At 37.3% G+C, this 19,700-nt stretch overlaps 1 protein-coding gene across 1 annotated transcript in view; it reads left to right on the top strand.

The window, feature by feature from the left end:
• The window catches only part of LOC129354642 (glutamate receptor-interacting protein 2-like), a 90,242-nt gene that overhangs the window by 54,217 nt on the left and 16,325 nt on the right, over positions 1-19,700 (top strand). The window contains 8 exon segments of the mRNA XM_055024086.1: positions 9,444-9,521; positions 10,710-10,845; positions 11,200-11,345; positions 12,647-12,733; positions 13,222-13,297; positions 15,926-16,071; positions 16,893-17,040; positions 18,168-18,337. Of these exon segments, the coding sequence (XP_054880061.1) occupies positions 9,444-9,521; positions 10,710-10,845; positions 11,200-11,345; positions 12,647-12,733; positions 13,222-13,297; positions 15,926-16,071; positions 16,893-17,040; positions 18,168-18,337 (987 nt within the window).

Below are 19,700 nucleotides of genomic sequence, written 5' to 3'. Positions count from 1 at the left end.
ATTCTGATGCAGATACTCTTTGTAGAAGTATTGTGTCATTAACAAATGACAGGTGGTGTTTGGCATGCTGTAGGTTGGATGTTGTTGCAGTGTATCTAAGACTCATGGGTGGTGCTGTTTTCTTGTAAGATGTCCATAATCTGTTTCTCTGCTGGGCTTCGAACACAGGCTTTGATGAAAGGCTTAGGTTTGCTCTATGAATGTGTGAAGGAAACAACTGATCTGTTATGTAGAACTAAAGATTATTTATTACCAATAATCGTATCAATCCAATCTACCTTTTTCCCATTGCACATAGTTTTTCACTGTATTCTGAAGTTTACAGTGTTTCATGTTTCTAGGAGATTCATTTCTTTTTTTTCTTGGAGAAGTTGGTTATGAGTCTGGTAAGATGTTTAAATGTTTCCCATCTGGCCGTTCAGCCACTTCACCACAACAGCAAATCCCAAGATGCTAAAAAAAATCTCAAAAACCCTAAAATGTCATGATTGGACGTAAACGATGTGCATGAATGATTCCTTCAGTTTGAAGAATGACATTAAGCACTGTGGCTGTTTGTGGGAACGTCTAACTACTGCTGTGCAGCTTGTTGAATCATTTTTGGAAACATTTTGCAGATATTTGGATCGACTAAACCTTTTTAAATTATTGATAACATGTACACTTCATTTTTTCTGTAGCTCAGATCCTAAACTTAGACTAAAACTAAAAAGTATGAAACTTTATGAAAATTATTCTAACCAGTGGCAGTTTGGGGATGGAATTTCTTCCTTCTATCATCTGATTTGTTTTAAGAATCTGTGGAATCAGTTACTTCAGCTTTGACCAGTCTGTATCTGGCACTTTTTCTCCAGCTGTGCAGCAAAGGATCTTTTTTTCAGTGCAGAACAATCCAGTTGAAGCTTGATGAGTTGAGGTATCATAGATTTTTACCAATGCAGTATTTCTCTGTTATAATTTCCCTGGACAGATCCAGGTAAAGATTCTCATTGTTTAAATCAAAAGTTGCTACAGATTCTCCCATAGCAGCGTGTAAGTAATGTAATTAATATATGATTGTGCTTATTTGATGCTGTAAACACCCAAACACTCCCATTGCTGAGCTTGTCTTGCCACCTTTTCCGGTCTGCAATCTTTACCATTTTTCACTGCCAGACTTAATTAAAAATCCATTGAGCTCCATCACTTCAACCTGAGCTGTTGAAAAAAGACACCTTATAATTTCCACAATACATTGTCCTTATAATATGCTGCAAAGGAAATTTGTAGTCATTTTTAAAGAAATCTATTTTATTTCTACTTTTAGGTTTAAAAAAATAAACATGTTTACAGGAATTAAGAAGCATCCAAGTGTGATCTGCACGTGTCTGTTCTGCCCCGACCTGAAGCAGGACTCCAGCGGTTCTGGTCTTTTTGAACCGATTTCAGAAGCAGTGTGTTGACCCATCTCTTTAATCCCTGCAGATCAAAGCTCAGTGGAGTGTTGAGGTAAAGGTAGAAACCTGCGGAGGATTTCAGAAAACCCAAAACACATTTAAATCAATCAGTACATCCAGTTTCATGTTTGATACTGAAGCTTTTGCAATGAAGCTGCTTTAAGGTGAGGAAATTAGCAGTTAGATCCCTTAGTGCACTTGTGGAACCTGGTTAGTTTCTTATTTAAAACCGTGTCTCTTTTGAATTACAGGAGAAATGTTGAAGTTTAAACACGTTTTTACTTCTGTTTAGCGTCTTTGGACAGCAGCAGCGCAGCAGTGGAGACTTGTTGAACGTAAAATGCCACCAGGAGCTGCAGCCATTTCCTCTGAAGCTGCTCTGGTTCATGAAGCTCTTTAGCATTTTAGATGTTCTGATGCTGAAGTCAAGCTGCTGTAGCATGTACTCTACCAAGAAAGGATAGTCATTTTTGCCAGTCCTACCATCTGCATACGTTCTGCTGTGCTTCACATGCCATGAAAGCTAAGATTTAAAGCAGCAGAATGTGATACAGCACTGATTTAGCTTTTGCCATATGCAGCAGGGTGTATTAATAAGGTGAGCCCGTTCTATTTCATGCCCTGATGGAGCCGTGGGTACTATTGCCTCAGAGACTAACTAAGCTGATAACAGTGATGGAACGTTTGAGGCTTATAGAGCTGGTTTCATTTTTCAGCTTTATGTGGAAAGCTGCTCTTTAGAGGTTTCATATTTCACTGCATGCTTTGTTAAACATCTGCAGCAGCTGAATCTTATTATCATAAAGGGATTCAAAGAAAAGTCCAGAGATTAACTGAATATTATTAGGAGCAACAAAATGTTGTTTTTTCTTACACTGGTATTCTTATTAGTGATCCTAAATTCCCAGTAAGGGATTTATCAGCGTCTTGGTTTGCAGATGACTTGATCCACATAATTTCCTGAGTATTATTAGTCTGACAGCAAAGAGAATTTAGAGGCTGTGAGACGGGAGTGTGTAGGATGCTAGGATCATAATTTGTGGATGCTGCCTGCAGTTCTTTCTGCTGTTTCCTGCAAACTTCATTTTCTTTATCTTCTGGAGACCATCGTTTTCCAGCATGGTGTCTGTTGGATCATTACGAGCCTGATGATGATGCAGGAAAGATGTGAATCGTTACGCAACTGTTAAAAACCTGTAAATAAATATATTTCTAACAAAAATGTTCATTCTGCTGTGATAAGTATGAGATTTAGTTATAGATGAAGATTTTTACAGGTTTCTGTCGCTGTCTTCATCAGATGAAGCTCTCCTCCCATCATCATTTCCATTTTTAGTCATTTAGATTATGTTCTTACCTTAAGCAGCTTACAAGCATTGCAGGTAAATCATGGCAGAGTGCGGGGGATCAAACCATGTGACTCATTAAAAAAAGCCTCTGTCTTTTCCCTGATAAATCCCTCTTAACTCTCATTTAAAATGTTCCCCTCTGTTTTCGGTCGCCGACCCCGTGATGAACGCTGTCACAGGGGTAACAGGATATCGTGTTGGATCAGTGGCTCAGACATGTTGGCAGGAAGAGGCTAAACTGGAACTTCAAAGCTGTTTTCATGCTTTGTTTTTTTCCTGTTCAGCACCTGCCAGGCTGTTTTTTCGTCTGTACTCATTTCTCTGCAGCTGATAATGCTCCATTGTTTGATTTTCACCTCCCAAAATATAGGTTTTCTTTCATTTTTTGGCTTCTTCAAGGAGAATTTCAAGAGCCTGAAAAACATCACATTCAAAATTCCTTCATCTGACCGTCCATTTTTGCTTCTTCTTTTTCTGATCAATAAAAACAGTTTCTTTCCAAGTGAACAAAAACTGAAACTTGATTCATTTGTCTTGGTAAAGTTTTTGTACATAACAAACTTCATGCAATCTCTATATTGGTGACAGTCATTTTTGTAAAATAACTTGTGTCACATTTCTATCACAGTCGCTGCAGATTTTTAAACTTCACTTCTAACTTGTTTCCCTCAACATTTCTCCAAGAACATTTTTAAGTATTCCATTAAAAACGTTAAAAATGGCTAAATTTAGCAGAAAAGTTTTTTGCGGTTTTAGGCACATAGAGTTTATTTATTTTAAACACTTACCTCATAAAACTGATCGTCTGTTTCCAAATCCTTAGACCTGGATTTATTTTTCTCTATCTGGTGACGTACTGCCAAAGTCAACATGACGGAATATGCTAGTTTTTAACCTCTACTTCCTGTTTATTACATAACATCAACATCTGATAAAATGACCTTTGACCTGGTTGACTCTCTCCAAACCAGCAGATGGAAAAGTTGTTTTTTCTTTTGCCATATGTTTTAATTCATAACGTTAAATAATTATAATACGCAATACCTACTAACATCTGCAGAATATCTGTAGGATGTACTTTTATAAAAATATGTATTCATCTCCTGTCAGGTTTTATCTGATGATTAGCAGTTCTCATCATGACATCTTTTCTACTTCAGGATGGTTTTTGTCATGTTAAGTTGTTCCATCCTGCCTACTTGTGTAGTTTCACATCCTAAAAATTATTTGATGATCAAACCTTTGATTAATATAAATCATCTGTGAAACTCTGGGGAGCTGAAGCTTCACTCACTACTGGCTCTCAAGCCAATCTGCCAAAGAAAAGCTTATAGAAATTAATTAGTTATAATGAGCTTTTTAGATCAAATGAAGAAAATGTGCTTGAAAGAGTAGCCACAACTTTCAGAAAGCAAATCCCAGAAGCTGGTCAGAATTATGCACAAAGGTCCTGTTATTATCATAATGTTACCCTTTGTTAGAGCTACTTCAGCAATCACTCCTCTGGTGATTGGATTTTTGTGTTGAGTTTTCAAAGTTTTGCAAAATGTCTCGACAACAAAGAGAAAAGTATGAGATCATTAGAAGTGGTGATCAGACCCGTCTTCCATCCCCCACCCTCCTCCTTTTTCCACCCTGGATACCAGATCTATACAGGCTGCAATTAACCACAACAGACAAGCCATTAAGCTCTCTAATTACTGCTTGTTCCTTCCATGGATGTTCAGAGTGTGTGGGCTGGAGACCCGCGCGGAAGGTTTCAGGATGAGCGGCTTTGCACAAATTTGTGAACTCAACATGTATTATTCTCAACGTCCAAGCTTTTGTTTGCACTTCATGTTTCAAATTTTCTGTACTGTTTATTTAGTGAATGGGGTCTCCAGTGTGTGTGTGTGTGTGTGTGTGTGTGTGTGTGTGTGTGTGTGTCTGTGTGTGTGTGTGTGTGTGTGTGTGTCTGTGTGTGTGTGTGTGTTAAAGAGTTAAAGTGGGGGATGAGATAACCACATTTGAACTGTTTATCAGCACCATCCCAAACAATGGTTAATTACTCTTCTTCAGTGGCTGCAGAATCATAATGGCTGCAATCAGATGTCTTGGTATTCAGTAACTCAGTAGCTCAGGCAGGTTGGTGTACATGTGTTCACAGACAGGAAACACTCTGACACTTAAAGCAAGTAAGTTCTTTGACTAGCAGGTGTTAACAATCTTATAAACAAAAAAGAATCAGTTAAGAAACAAAATCAAGACTTCATCTAAGATATTCATAATAATGGACCCACTCAAGCCATCGCCCTCCGTCACAAAACCATTTAGCACAGCAGAGTCCTGCGGCAAAGAAAGTGTGTATTTTTCAGTGATATTCACAGAAAAAAATAAATAAAACACTTTTTGTTCAACAAAATGATGTGACATCATAATTGTCTGTCAGAATAAGATCGTACATAACTGGCCTTCGTGTTTTATCCATATAAAACAGTTTTTGTATTTGAGCGAATTGTTGTCGACTGCCTCCAGCTCTCTGTTGTTGCACTCCATTGTCTGCTTAATGGGTTTTTGGTAACCTTGAGCTAGAATGTAAAATAAGTTCATAAATATGCATGGCATGGTAAGGGAGCGAAAGACATGAGGAAACCCTTTTCTTTGGTAATTGTACTCTAGACCTCGAGGGAATCAGAACGGATTAGGCCTCCTGTGGGAAATCTGCTTGTCAGACTGCAGGTTTGTACATAAGTCAGATGTTGGTCAGGTTATGTGAAGACTGCATCAATGTATAGCCAGTAGTCACAGATCATTATGTTTATTGCCCCAAAACTGCTGCTGCTCTTCAGTCCAGAAACACAAGACAATGCAGATGAACAGAATTATGCAATTATGTCTTTTGGTGAATCGCAAATCCTTTGCAATAACTTGTTGAAGTCGTCTTTCAGAAACCTTAAAATACTTTTAGATTTATAAATGGATTACTTTAGGTGTTCTTAATAATAAAAAAAGGAATCAGCAGCATTCATATGGCATCCCAGCAAGTTCTTTTGGTAAAACAGGACAGATTATCGACTTGAATGAAGAAAATGAGGCATTAAGCTACACAGGTCTGTGAGACGTCCTACTGCTGTCGCACAATTACCCGTCAGCAGAGAAGAAGTTGGACGGAAACTCATATTCCATTCAGAGTCCTTCGTTCCCACAAGCCTCTGCCACCTGAACCTGTACTTCACAGATCTTTGGAAAGGCTTTAGGGACACAGCAGAGTTCTGTTGTGTCTTGTATGGATTCATTTGAGACCTGGAGACAAATTCATCCACACAAATCAACACAATTCCTGCAGGTGTTTTGGTGCAAAGCACCATGTTTTTAACTGACAGGAGATTCGTTTTTGCTTCTCTTCATCCGTTCAGCATGTATCTTTACTGTTAGCTGATTTTGGTTTGCTTTTGTTGTCCAGATAGTATTTTAGAGATTTCAAATTAAATATCAGCGAAACAAGGCATGCATGGACAAACTTTGATGTTAATACTTCTTTTTCTTCTTTAATTAGAAAAGCACAACTCATTTAAGATGTGAGTGAAATGCTGATGCAAAGAGGGAAGCTCACTTTAAGGCCATGTTTTCTACTCCAGTTTTATGAATTATTTATTAAAGCTTGGAAAAACACATAAAAGCTTCAGTTGAGAAATATTTCTTGCGCTACATTCGCTGAAGAAAAACAGTTTTTCCACAATGGATTTTGTTTAAGAGGCTCAGAAATCCTGACCCTTTGCTGCAGGAGTTCAGATTTTATTGATTCTGCCCCAATTTACACATTGTGTCCCCATATATATGTTTTTTTAATGTGTTTTTTGTTGGTTTTACTCTTTTGTTGGCTTTGGCTAAATGCTTTTTAGGAGGCGTAAAAACGGCTCCTGTTTTGTAAATGTTGCTGATGTAGGAGGTGCAGTAACCTGCTGCTTCTAGGATGTTCACTATTCATCTTTATTACATATTGGAATTTATAATTCACAAAGAACATAATGCATGATGTAGGGAATCATTATCTGTGTTATTAGATAAGATATGTGACAGATATGTTATGTAGCTTATCACTTTTCTTTACAAATTATATATTTGATCTTTTGAGTCTCAACTCTGTCAGTAACAAACCTGGAAGAAATAAATTATATTTCTTATTCATTTATATAAATGAGGTCAGCAAATAATAAAAACCTATTGTTTTTCAAAGTTACAAACTGACTTTTCAACATAAATTGAATAATTTAACATGATAACTTGCTTGTAATCATGTTATATTTTTAATGATTAACTTAATGAACGATCATAACGACGTTTGATTTGACTAGGAACCAAGAATTGACATTTAGGGAATAATTACCTTCTTATATGTCTAACTTCATCAAAAGCAAATTGTTTCTCCTAATAAAAATTCAAACATCTGTGCATAATTTCTATTTCCAAATCCTGGTTTCACTATAAGGAAAGGTTTGCAGAAATCACAGATCAGGATCAGCGTTTGATTCAGACGCCTCTCTGTTTCCTGGAAACCAGTTTGGGTTTCTGAACCATTAACTCCCAGCCGTTCCTCTGGCAGCTGGAGGAACGGCTGGACTCGGCTCTGGCAGCTTTTCTCTTTCCTCTCAGCGCTGAGCCTGCAGGCGTTTGGTTCTGGGTCAGTCTGGTCTGGACTCTCAGGACTCACTTGGTTTCAGTTCCAAACTTTTAGTTTTGCAGAATAAACAAACAAATTTTCCTGGAACTGTAAAGATTATTGTATCAAAAAATGATCTAACTGATAAGTCATTGCATCACTTAAAACAAACTTAGCTGTGTTTTTTACTTGTTAACCTTATGTTGTCTCATTGTTTTCTCTGATTTGTGAAAGAAAACAACTATTCAAAATATTTTCATTGATCCATCTAGCAGAAACTGTTAGTGTGATCCTAGTACATTCACACCAAGAGAAAAACTGTATTAAATATTAAGCAAAATTATGTAAACCGATGTATTTTTATAGGGGAACAGCACAGAGAAATGACCCCAACATTAAGCACCATTTTCTGATGGAAAGTGTTGTTTGCTTGTCGCACAGGCAAAAGTCATTACTGTCTCTGCTTGAAAAGAAACTGGAGCTACAAGCACTGTGCCTGCTGGAGGAGGTAAATCTGGCCTGACGCTTCATCTGCAACTCAACCTGTTCAGCTACCTGACAGTGCCAGCAGTCATTAGTCTAATCACATTCAAATTATTCATTGTGAGACGTTAATTTATCAGGCTGGGTCGGGGGGAGACCAAACGAGTCTCAGGATTATTTTGAGAAAGAAAAAAGTTAAGCGGTGTTGAAAGACCGTGTGCAAACCGTAAAGTGATGAATAATACCTCAGTAGTAGAAACAGACAGGACATGTCTGCTGTCAAACTGAGCTGCAGACTGTGGGACGCAGAAAATTGAACAATCAGATTTTTTCTCTATCCACATAAATGAAAGTTATCTTTCTACGACCAGTGAAAATACGTGAGGACTTTACAGGGCCTCCACAGTTGGGTTCATATTTCATCATTGTTCTTCATAAGTCATGTCCTCGTGTTGGAGTCATTGGAGGAACTTCCAGCAGGTCCTGGAACAGCATGTACCCGTCATGAAGCTGTTAATATGAACCCTGATGCCATGAGCAGCGTTTCCCACTGACTGAGGAAACATTTCAGCTAAATCAAATCAAGAAGCTCAAGCATCTCGATGCTGAGCAAAGGGAGGTTTCAGGTAGATTTGAGTGGAATCTGCAGAGAAACAACACCAAAGTGTTTTGTTTTGATTTAAAAAGACTTTTACTAACTAACTTAAATTTGAACTGACAAATACATTGATATATTTTCACACTAACACGATTGCAGTTCTATATCTAAATATTTATTGACAGATAATTTCAACTGCAGAGTTTTTTCATGGCATGGCTCCTTCTCCCCTCTCATTTATGTTCTATCAAATGTCTAATTATTGACGGCGTTAGCAAGAAATAGAATCCACGATGGCCCAGATCCAGCATCCAGTCCATCACAGTCAACAAATTCCTCAACCTTGATTCTGTCCAGTAAGGTAGAAACAAGCAAATTTGATGCATTTACTGGCAGTGGTAAATAATAGTCATCAACAAAAATACGTCATTTCCTGCGTGTTTTAGCCCAAAGGAAAATCCATCCATCCATTTTTCTGTCCCTGGTGGAGTCAGGAGGTGCTGGTTCCGGGTGGGAGGCGGGGTCACCTGGACAGGTCACTGGTCTGTCCAGGTGACAGAAAATACTTGTGTGTATTTTAATGTTTAGGACTTTTGCAGTGTGCAAAGCCTCCAATATGTGAGTGTGAAGCATTAACCAGGTTAAGTTTCCATGTGTTCATTGTGAATGTTTCTTCCTTTGCTTCATTTTCTTCATCTTTGAGCATTTGTCAAAGTTTTTGTTTCAAACTAGTTTTATATGTGAAAACTGGTAGATTTAATTTCTGTTTCACCCTTCAGCCTCTTCAGTTCAGCTGTCTGTGTCTGAAAGGATCTTTTTATGATGACAGCAGTTTAAAAAGCAAGTTTAAGACATGAAAACAACAACAACAACAAAAAAACCGAAATAATGCAAAGTATTGTTATGAAGCTGAACTGACTGCTGTATCTGTTCCTTAGATGAGGGGCCATATGGAAAAACAAAGGACATCTCTGGGCCGGAACACACCATGACTCTGAGAAGGCACAGTATACCAGGTACATGGCATCTCTGTCACTTAAAACCTCTCCAGCTGTAACAACTCTCCATCAACACAAATAACAGGTGTTGAATTTACAAAATATACATCAGAAACTGAATGACTGGAGGTTATGGTGCTGAAGGGATGAGTTGTTTTATAGCACATTTCTAACCATCATTTAGTTATGGTGCATTAAGGCTAACTCCATCCAACAAATTGTGATATGATACAATAATTACCGTTGCAAAGGAGAGCAATGCAGCCGAGTAGTAATTATATATCTGTCCTACCTTAAAAAGAAAACATTGTTTCATAATCCTATCTTTAAAGTTTTGGAAATGTAATTTTCTTGACCTCTCTTGAGAAACACTTTGTCCTCTGTAGTATTTTTGCCAGGATGATTAATCAAACTTTTAACCTCAGGAAATCTTGACTGAATCCAGAAATAGCTGTCTCTTTGGAGATAATAACTATTGTAGGCCAGGTTATGTGTAGTTCCTCTGAATAATGTGATGTTTGCACAGCAGTCTAATTAAGTGTGCAGGGAATTTTGCATTGAACAATAGTTGGCTCGTTCTCTGTTGGGACGCTGCGCCATTCCTTGATCCTTGTTTCCACAGAACAATGATCAGAGGGGTTCAGTCAAAAGTTTTCCATATAATCTTAACTTCAAACATCCTGCTTGTGTGTCAACATGATAGTTAATATGCAGATATTGTCCCATAAAGGTAATTAAAAGCTTCTCATGTCAATGTCTTACTTTCTTAATTTTGAAGTGTTTATTGAGCATTATACATTAAATACATTATTAATGAATGTCTACATACTCTGCAGTCTAAATTGTATTGCAGCTATTAAATATGAAACTGAAATGTTTTAATAAATATTGCTCACTCAGGGTGGTTGTAAAGCAAAAGTTTCATCCATAGTTTAACTGCAAAGCAAAGTTTATATAAAAGTAAAGTACTAAAATCCTTTGTTGAATAAACCAAAGGCAAAAACACATCAAGTAAAAAAAGTGTTTTATCTTTCCCGTTTTTCTACTTTTGTTTAGTCTGAAAGGAAGATGAAGGGAGCATCCAATAACAAGTTCTTTTCTGTTGTGTATTTGATTGTTCTGTCTACACTCTGTCTTTGTCCTTCTCTTGGCCGGATTGTCCTGATACGTGTCCTTGTGGGTGCACGCCTTCATGTTTTTGGTTAGAAGCTCTACGGGGGGTGACCATGGTGGAACTGGTGAAAAAAGAAGGCAGCACACTTGGACTAACCATCTCAGGAGGAACGGACAAGGATGGGAAACCACGGGTATCAAATCTACGGCCCGGTGGGCTGGCAGCCAGGTGGGTAACGACGTCACGTTTGGAAAAATATTTCAAAGCTTAAGCAAACATAAAGCTACATCAAGCATCATACTGTCCTTTTCTACCAGAGGACTCTGAAGAAAAAGCAGTTTGAAAGAGCAAAGTGACGCTTCAACACAGATTCAGTGAAAACCTTATAAAAGCACATCAAAGGCCTGGAGATCAATACTATTTTGGAGTTTTACTAATTAATTTAATTGAGCATTTTACAAAGTGAAATGATTAAACAGCAAACAGTTAGATGCACAGCTGACCTATGCAGGTGTATTGTGACTGTTGAGTCCATATGAACACTGTAACATGTTGTGTGGTTTGATGCATTTATTCATGCAGGAGCGACCAGCTTAATGTCGGGGATTACATCAAATCTGTGAACGGCATCAATCTGACCAAACTGAGGCATGAAGAAATTATTAGTTTATTAAAGAACGTTGGAGAGAGAGTCCTGCTAGAGGTGGAGTATGAGCTGCCCCCTACAGGTACAAATCACACTCACACTTTGAGAAGGTTACAATCAGTACTTCAACACGCAACAATATAATAATAAGTTTTGTTCACTTAGGAAGATTCAGCTCTGATTTGTTTATTGCAATAAGCATTTTAACCACATGTTTTCAGCTCAGTTCTGAAATCCTGAAGAGAAAATAATTCAAGTGTTTGAATCTGACACACCATACTTTCTTTTTCTGCTATAATTAAACCCAAAATTATGAATCTGTTTGTCAGATTTAAATTTAAAGTATTCTTTTAACATTTTCATAGTGACTTTAAGGAATAGAGATGTGTGTCAAATATGATTCTACAATGTTCAAGATTTCATAAAAAAATGTATAAAAACAATCTTCTCAAGTTTTACTTACATTTGATGTAAAAGAACGTGTATGAATTATTCATAACATTTGCAAATTGTGAAAGTCTGTGGAAGCATTTGTGATTCTACACATTTCTAAATGCCCATGCTGTTCTCAGGCTCCCTGCCTGCCTTCATAAATCGGGAACAGCTGTTTCCATCAGTCCACAGGTGAAGAACTGCAGCTCTCCACAGTCGGTTTGGACTAAAAACTAAAACAAAAGAGCTAACTCAGGAGTTCTCAAACAGCAACAAGATCATATCTAAATGAGTGCCCACAGTCCAAAGTATCAATGAACACTGGGGACAATAGTTAAATCCATCCAGACGTTCAACCATCGTGGTGGGAAAATTGGTTTGGACAAGTCGTTTATCCACATCAAGAATTTCAGGAAAAGCTTTTGGTTTCAGGAAAAACTGGATGTTTCAGTGGTGAGAAAATGGTCAACCAACAGAACCATAAACACTGTGGATTGAAAATGAAAATATTTTCATTTACATGAAGACACCTATAGTGTTGAATAAAGATGACCTCGCATCTAAATATGCCAGAGGTGTCAATAACTTTGGGCCTGTCTGCATGTTATGCATTACGTCTGCAGGACTGTGACTCGCTTTTGAATTATAACATACTGAATCATTCAATATGAATACATTTCCATAAAAATATGCTGTCCCATTAATATTTAACTTGTATGACAGCTCAGGTTTTGATGTATATTTTTAGAATGCAGCTACACTCACAGATGGTAGGAATTTCAATTATTTTTTTGTTTTTTCTGGACATTTTTAAGACTAAACGACTGTCACTGTAATATTTGTACACATCTGAATTAATTTTAAACTTTTACATTTTTAAGACAGTTTAATTCTAACCTGTTTATTTTTCTTGAGTGAATCATTAGTTTGTTTTTCTCCTCCCTCTGAAAGCACCAGACAGCACCTCAGGGGTAATATCGAAGACAATCGACATCTGTTTGCACAAAGAGGGAAGCAGCTTTGGTTTTGTCATGAGAGGTAAATGTCACCAAAAATAGCAACTTTAACAAAATTAATAGTCTAATTTGTAATCCCAGGTTCCAGTTGTAGAACCTTGGATTCAGAAGGAGAAATTATTTATAGAAATGCTAAAGGAATCATGGGAGTTTCCATGTCGCTGTTTTAGTAATACAGGTACATATCAAAAAAGTTACAATATAACCTATTCTGAATAGGTTCAAAATGTTTTTCACTTATTTCAGAAAAAAAGCCTGATGCAATTCAACAAACAGAGTAAAATATTCTACTGATTTAGCTGATTATGGCCTACAAATAATGGAAATTATGTACAGCTGACTGAAAACTTAAGAACTAACAACAGAACAATGAAAAGGTTTTAACTAAATGATCACATTTAAATGGATGAGAAAAGATGTTTATTTCACAGAGACTTTGCACAACGTCACAAATATACCACAATTTCTTGAAAATGTCCCAAAATGTTTCTTTCCTGCTCCTGATTGCAGGTGGAACCCATGAAGACTGGCACAAGTCGCGGCCCTTAGTGGTCACCTACGTCAGACCTGGAGGTCCTGCAGACAGGTACAGCTCAACGTTTCATCTAAACCTTCTGAGGCACATTTCTATGCATGAATAAATGCTTGGATACATGAAGAAGCTGAAACATTTACAGCTCCTGCCAGAGATACTTCAGTATAATATTTCCTTTTTGGTTTTAGAAGTAAAAAGGGGGGAAGTTACGTCTAATCAATCAGAGCGATCCCAAAATATAAAGGTAAAAAGTCAATCAGGTCTTATTTGGAGTCACAGAGAATTATTTGTGTCCTCAGACCAATAACAGAAATAACATTGTCCTCTCCTGTGACCATCACTGGAACGTCGACAGCTATGTGTTGCTCGTAGCTGTTGCAGCATGATTCACCTCTGTTCCTTTAATGCTGTCATCATGCATCTGTCCCAGGCTTCATGTTTAAGTAATACTGCATGACATTTCCATATAAATGTCAGTTTTGTAGCAGCAATACAGAAATGATTCAACTGTGTGCAAATCCTGTGTATTAATTTGTTACAATTTGCAAACAATAAAGTCTTGAAACCAGATTATGCATTAAACATCAAGTAGGTATTTTGTTGCAACTCTGGAAAAAATGATGAGTCCACTGCACTGAACCTGTTCACCAAATACAGATTACTGAACTCTTCCTGAGTTAAAACATTAACATTGTTGTATCTGAAAGCACTGCATCTTTTTGTTATTTTGGCAATTTCTTATTTTATGCAAATAATAAATATTTGTTTCAAATTTTGGACACATGTTGTCAGTAGTTCATAGAATCCAAGAACAATGTTCATTTTACTCAAACATATACCTATAAAAAGTTACATCAGAGAAACGTATCATTTTAAGTGCTATCTTAATTTTGTCCACAGCTATATTTCAGAAGAATATAAATGTATTGTATATAAGTGTGGTTTCAATAATCTCAGGGATGATTTTCTTGGAGTCAGGACACAAAAAGCAAAGAAAGTTCCCTCAGTCTTTCACCGCATGCAGGGAAAACTTTAGTTTGCGAATATTGCCAGATGAGTGCAAACAAGAACAGAAAGCTGAGGGTGCTGAGCATCATAATCTTTCTTTTGGCAACATGAATCCACGTCTCACTCAGTTCCTCAGAAGTAAAGATCATCACAAGCAGAACACTAAAGCTGTTTTTGGGGCCTTTGGTGAAGTAACACATTTAAAGTTTAATTCCATTAATTAGTCCCCAACTACTGCAGCATTAGCCACACTGATGAAATGCTCAGTCTTCACTTTCGTAACTGGGGCTTTTTTAGTTAAGCTACAATAGCACAAGACTGGAGAAGAGAAATGTGACTTTTTTCTGATCACTCAGCAGCACAAGCTAGAATTTAAATATCCAACATGCTATTTTTGCTCCTCTGGTTCTTATTTGTACTGGAAGCATTCAGCAGTAAATTAGGGCAGATGCAGAATAATCACATGAAAGTAATTACTGTATCGTTTTCCAACTGCTGAGATCATTTCATGCTTATTTCTGAACATTACAAACTGGTGAAAGGATTTTTTAAAAATGAATCTTATTGAAGATCTTTTAGAAATTACTTTTAATTTTCCATGACTTGTTATAAACTAAAAATGTCTTAACCTATTGTAGAAAGCTTCTTTATTGGATAATTCAGCCACAGGGTCTGAATTGAGATAAAGGACAAAGATTAAAGATTTAAATTCTTTCTTGAGTTATTTTGCCCAGAAGCTCATCTAGCATCCACAGAATGTGGGTCACTCCAGGGGAAATAAATGAGATATTCATGCTGCTTTATATGCCATTTATATGCCAATCGGAGAAAAGTTAATCCTCAGCACCATACGGTCCCAGAAGTACCTACATATTTAGCACTACCCAGTGGGAATTAAAGCACCAACTCTAAGAGCCAGAGAGCCACAGGGCTTTTATTCTGAGTCACAAAGATACTATTTTCACAGCATCATCAGAAAGAGGCGAAGCCTGAAGGTCTGAAAGCAGGCTAAATGTCACCGCTGTTCTTAAACTGTGGGCTTTAGCCAGTCATTTATTAAAATGATCCTCAAAGAGAAAAAATCCATACTTAGAAACAGCTGGAAACCAAATGATGCATGTCTATGACTTAGCATGTTGTTCTTTGCTGTCGTGTCTTAAAATGGTTATAATGTTGGCTAAACTTTACAAAAGTGAAAACTACTTTTGCGTGGAGAGACGTGACAGAAGACAGAAAGTAACCAGAGTGAAGTTATGCTCCACTCTTAAGCCTAATTCCCTGTGAATTAAAGGTTTGTCTTACATCATGTGATTCTCAAAACCTTGATATTCTGTATGACTCTAATCAACTTATAAAAACCCAGCATCATTCCTGTGATGCTGCTAGACAATAATGAGAATTCAAAGGACTACATGAAAAAAATGTCATGGTTCTCATGACAGGAAATCTGAAAAAGTTCAAGAGGTATGCATTTTTTAGTAAAATGTCTCAAGGTGCAGATAGAACAAGTAAGATAAGAACTAAACTATTTTCAAAGTTTTTAAGGATGTCATGCAGCTGTTATACTTTATTTTTGTGGACTGGTGGTGAGTTGGTATTAGACAACCTTATTACTGTCATTCTGTGAATCTGTTCAGTTTAAATAGTTTGTTTTGATGGTTTTGTGCTCAGAGAAGGAACGCTGCGTCCCGGTGACCGCCTCTTAAGCGTGGACGGCGTTCCTTTACACAACGCCAGCCACAACGACGCCCACAGCGTGTTGGCTCAGTGCGGCCAAGAAGCCCTGTTCCAGATAGAGTACGACGTCACAATAATGGGTGAGACATCAAACACAGACTAGGATATCTAGATGGACGGAGAGCCTTTCAAATATTTTATTCACTGTATAGAGATTTATAATGTTTTTATAATGAGTTCCAAAGCAGAGAGGGGAAACAGCAGATGATCTGTTTAGCCTGCCTGTTATCTGTTAAAGGTTTTGCTCTCTTCTCTCTGTCAGCTCAGATCAACTCCAGATGTCATAGAAAATGGTTTTATTTTTATCGATTATGAATGATAAAAATAAAATTATGAATGATAAAAATCAGTAATATGTCTGAGTCCAGTTCTAAGAAGAAGAGGTCAGAGTTTTCAGTTTTCAACTGGCCATTCAGGGCCACTAAATCTGATCCCCAGACACTTTCTCATTCCAGCTGTGTTTAAATATAGATATGTAGGTTCATACTTGACCTATATGATTTTATACAAGGAATTAAATCAACAAGCAAATATGATGGCATTCTAATTTCATTTGTGCATTGATAATGTGAAAATAATTTGTGAAAATAGTTTCTGTTGGTAGCTGATGAAGTCCCTTTTCTGCAGTTCCCTGGTTGAGTTTTATGAATTAAAGCCAAAGAAAAAAGCTTCAGACATGAACTTCATTTGAGATACATCTATGCTGGAAATGCCATCTTGGGCTAAATGAAGCCAATTTCCTCTCAAACACTGTGAGGAGTTTTATGTGTATGAATGAACCAAGATTAAACTGTGAGGTAAACAGTTTGGTAGTGGAATAAATAAAAAAAAAAAAACATTTCGACTTATAATGTTGATATCAATAATTGAAGATGGATATGATTTTCTCTCCCTCTTTCAGACACAGTGGCAAATGCTTCTGGTCCACTATTGGTGGAGATTGCAAAGTTGCCAGGGGCAACGCTGGGCATCACACTGACGTCGGCCAATCATCGCAACAAGCAGGTCATCGTTATTGACCGGGTCAAACCTGGCAGCGTGGTGGACAGGTATGCACACGTCGTTCCACGCAAAACGCTTGTTTCTAAATGCAGCGAAGCAAAAATATTCAATTCATTCATACATCATGACACCTTTCACCCTTTGAACTTTGTCACATTTTGTCACACTGCAATAAAAAAGTGTTTTTTTTTATCATTATCAATTAAAAAGCAACATGAAGACAAACAGTATGGATGAAGTTGTGAAGGGATTTAAAACAGAATTAGGTGATAAAGCAATTGATCCTTTTTACATAGTTGACTTTCTGAAGTTATTACTTTAAGAAAACTTTTACTGGACAGGAAATCTGGTCAGAGATGTTCGGATGATAATTTGAGCAAAATGCAACTTCGAAACAAAAACCTGTTAGAGGCATCAGCAGACCTGAGACTGAAGTAGAGATTCACCTTCCAGAGTTACTGTAAGCTTTTATTTTGCAATTTGCAAAGAAGAATGTGCAAATAAATCAAAGTCATCTTTATTGGCCAAGATTGCATGAAAAAAACAGAATATCTGCTGCTTTAATGGCACGTTTTGATTACAAAAAATGACCATCATTTTCAAAATTTTATTAGCAAACCAATGTAAACCGTGTATCATTCTCCTTCGACTAGGTTTGTGCAACTTTTGGATATGTTGAAAAGAGGATAAATACTTTTCAGAGGCATTCTATGTGTATTGCTTCACTAAACGTCCTGAAATAGTTTAAATGTCAGGGAATGCTGAAAATGTCTTTCAAATAGAGTCAGCTCTTTGCAAAAAGACAGAAATCAATACCCCGCCCACTCCTGTGAAGCCATTCTTACACCGCAGAATTACGGATGTATCGTGTTTTCTCTTATGTTAGGAAGTCCTTTCACATATAGAAAGTCAATACAGAGTGTATGTACAACCCTAAAACCAACACAGACTGCAGAAGAAAGGATACTGCCCCAAGAAGAGCCTCAATCTGCTCTTTAAATATAAATGAAGAGCTTGAAATTGGTTTTGAAAACAGCAGTAAAATCTCCTCCGTGAACAGATCCTAATATTCATCATTCTGCAATGGCTGCTAACGTTTATAATCTTTGCTGTTTCCTCATTCCCTAAAGTTGTGATGCTGTTGTGTCTTTTGTCTCTGTGGCGGATTAAGCAGATGTGGAGCGCTGCATCCAGGGGATCACCTCCTGTCCATAGACGGGACGTCAACAGAACACTGCACAGTGTTGGAGGCAACGCAGCTGTTAGCAAGCACAACAGAACTGGTCAAGTTAGAAATCCTTCCTTCACATCAAACCAGGCTTGCAGGGAAGCAGCATGACACAGGTGGGTTTAACTGGACACATTCTGCAGGTGATCAAACAATTTTCAAAAGTCTGAATGGAATAATAACTAGATGGTTTGGAAAAGTGGGAAGCAGGAACGAGTTTCCTCTTAATCTCTTTGTCCTTGTCTGTTTATGTCACCATGAAATCTTCCTTCCACAGGATGAGTAGATTTTGAGTTTGTGGTGCAGCATTAAATCTCTGTAGAGAAGTCCATCTGGGTACAGATTGCACAGAAATTATACTGTTTGTTTCTAAGTACAAAATACTCAATTTTGTTATATAGTCTCTACATTTAAATGTAACACATTGGAGTTTCAGTACAAATCAGATTTGTAGTTCAACCTGCTGATCTCTTCCTGTTGGACTGAATGAAACGTCATTAGTCCTCAGTGGTTTCTGTAGTTTCTGAATGTTTATTCCTGTTTCAAAGTGGTTGTTTTACACCCACTTACAGAATTTGCACTTGGTCGACATTGTTCACTGTAACAACTGAGGTCAACACAAATCCCAATGTTGGTTAAATACAGCTGCACAACCTTGAATCTGAATCACCACTGCAAGATCAGTGTGTGAATTACCACAGTTGAAACAAGCTCATTGGATTTAGTATTCAAAGAAATTCATATTTTAAGTGCCAAATAAACAAGACAATAATTTTTTGACTAGTTGGATGGATGTTTGTTGGTTGTTTGCTACACATTTGATGTGTCACTTTCGGGGCCAAGATTCACAGACTCATTAAAAGTGATGATGCGGACGTTTTGATAAAGAAAAAGAAAACGATGATCAGACCATCATAGTTATCACAATATGCAGCACTACTACATGTTTTATGAAACTTTACTGAACGAATTGTCTCACAGAAATTCCTTTCAGTCCTTTGAGTCATTTTCTGTCTCCTGCTCCTTGTCACTTTGTGCTTATTTTGAAGAGGTAAAAAGCTGCTTAAGGACCAAGTTGTCAAAAATTAACACTTTCAAAAACTTGCCATCCATTCCATCCAAAACTATTATTATTCATTTGCCCCTAACAGGCAAAATGCAGTCATTGATTTTTTTTTTGTAATCAACGTTGTGTAACTGCAGTGTGTGTGAGAGAAATGAACACAGCTCATTAGGAAACTCGCAGCCTTCCAGCAGACCTAGCAGTCGGCCTGCCGCTGCTTTATTAATAGACGCTTTGATTAAAAGATTGAAGATGTGCATGCGTTTGTCTTCGGTTTCACTGTGTTACTGTTGCAGAGATTAGCCTCAGTGAATCTGTGTGCACATAATTCTCTTCACCTTTTGCGAATCTGTTCAGTGTAAATCACATGTGAGCGATTTTATCCAAAGAGACTTTTTCTGCGTGTCCTGTCTGCG

This window comes from Poeciliopsis prolifica, unplaced genomic scaffold (assembly GCF_027474105.1).
Source record: "Poeciliopsis prolifica strain line A6 unplaced genomic scaffold, Auburn_PproV2 SCAFFOLD114, whole genome shotgun sequence".
Lineage (NCBI taxonomy): Eukaryota > Metazoa > Chordata > Actinopteri > Cyprinodontiformes > Poeciliidae > Poeciliopsis > Poeciliopsis prolifica.
The sequence above is the reverse complement of the archived record's forward strand: the minus strand, read 5'-3'. Positions and strand labels throughout refer to the sequence as shown.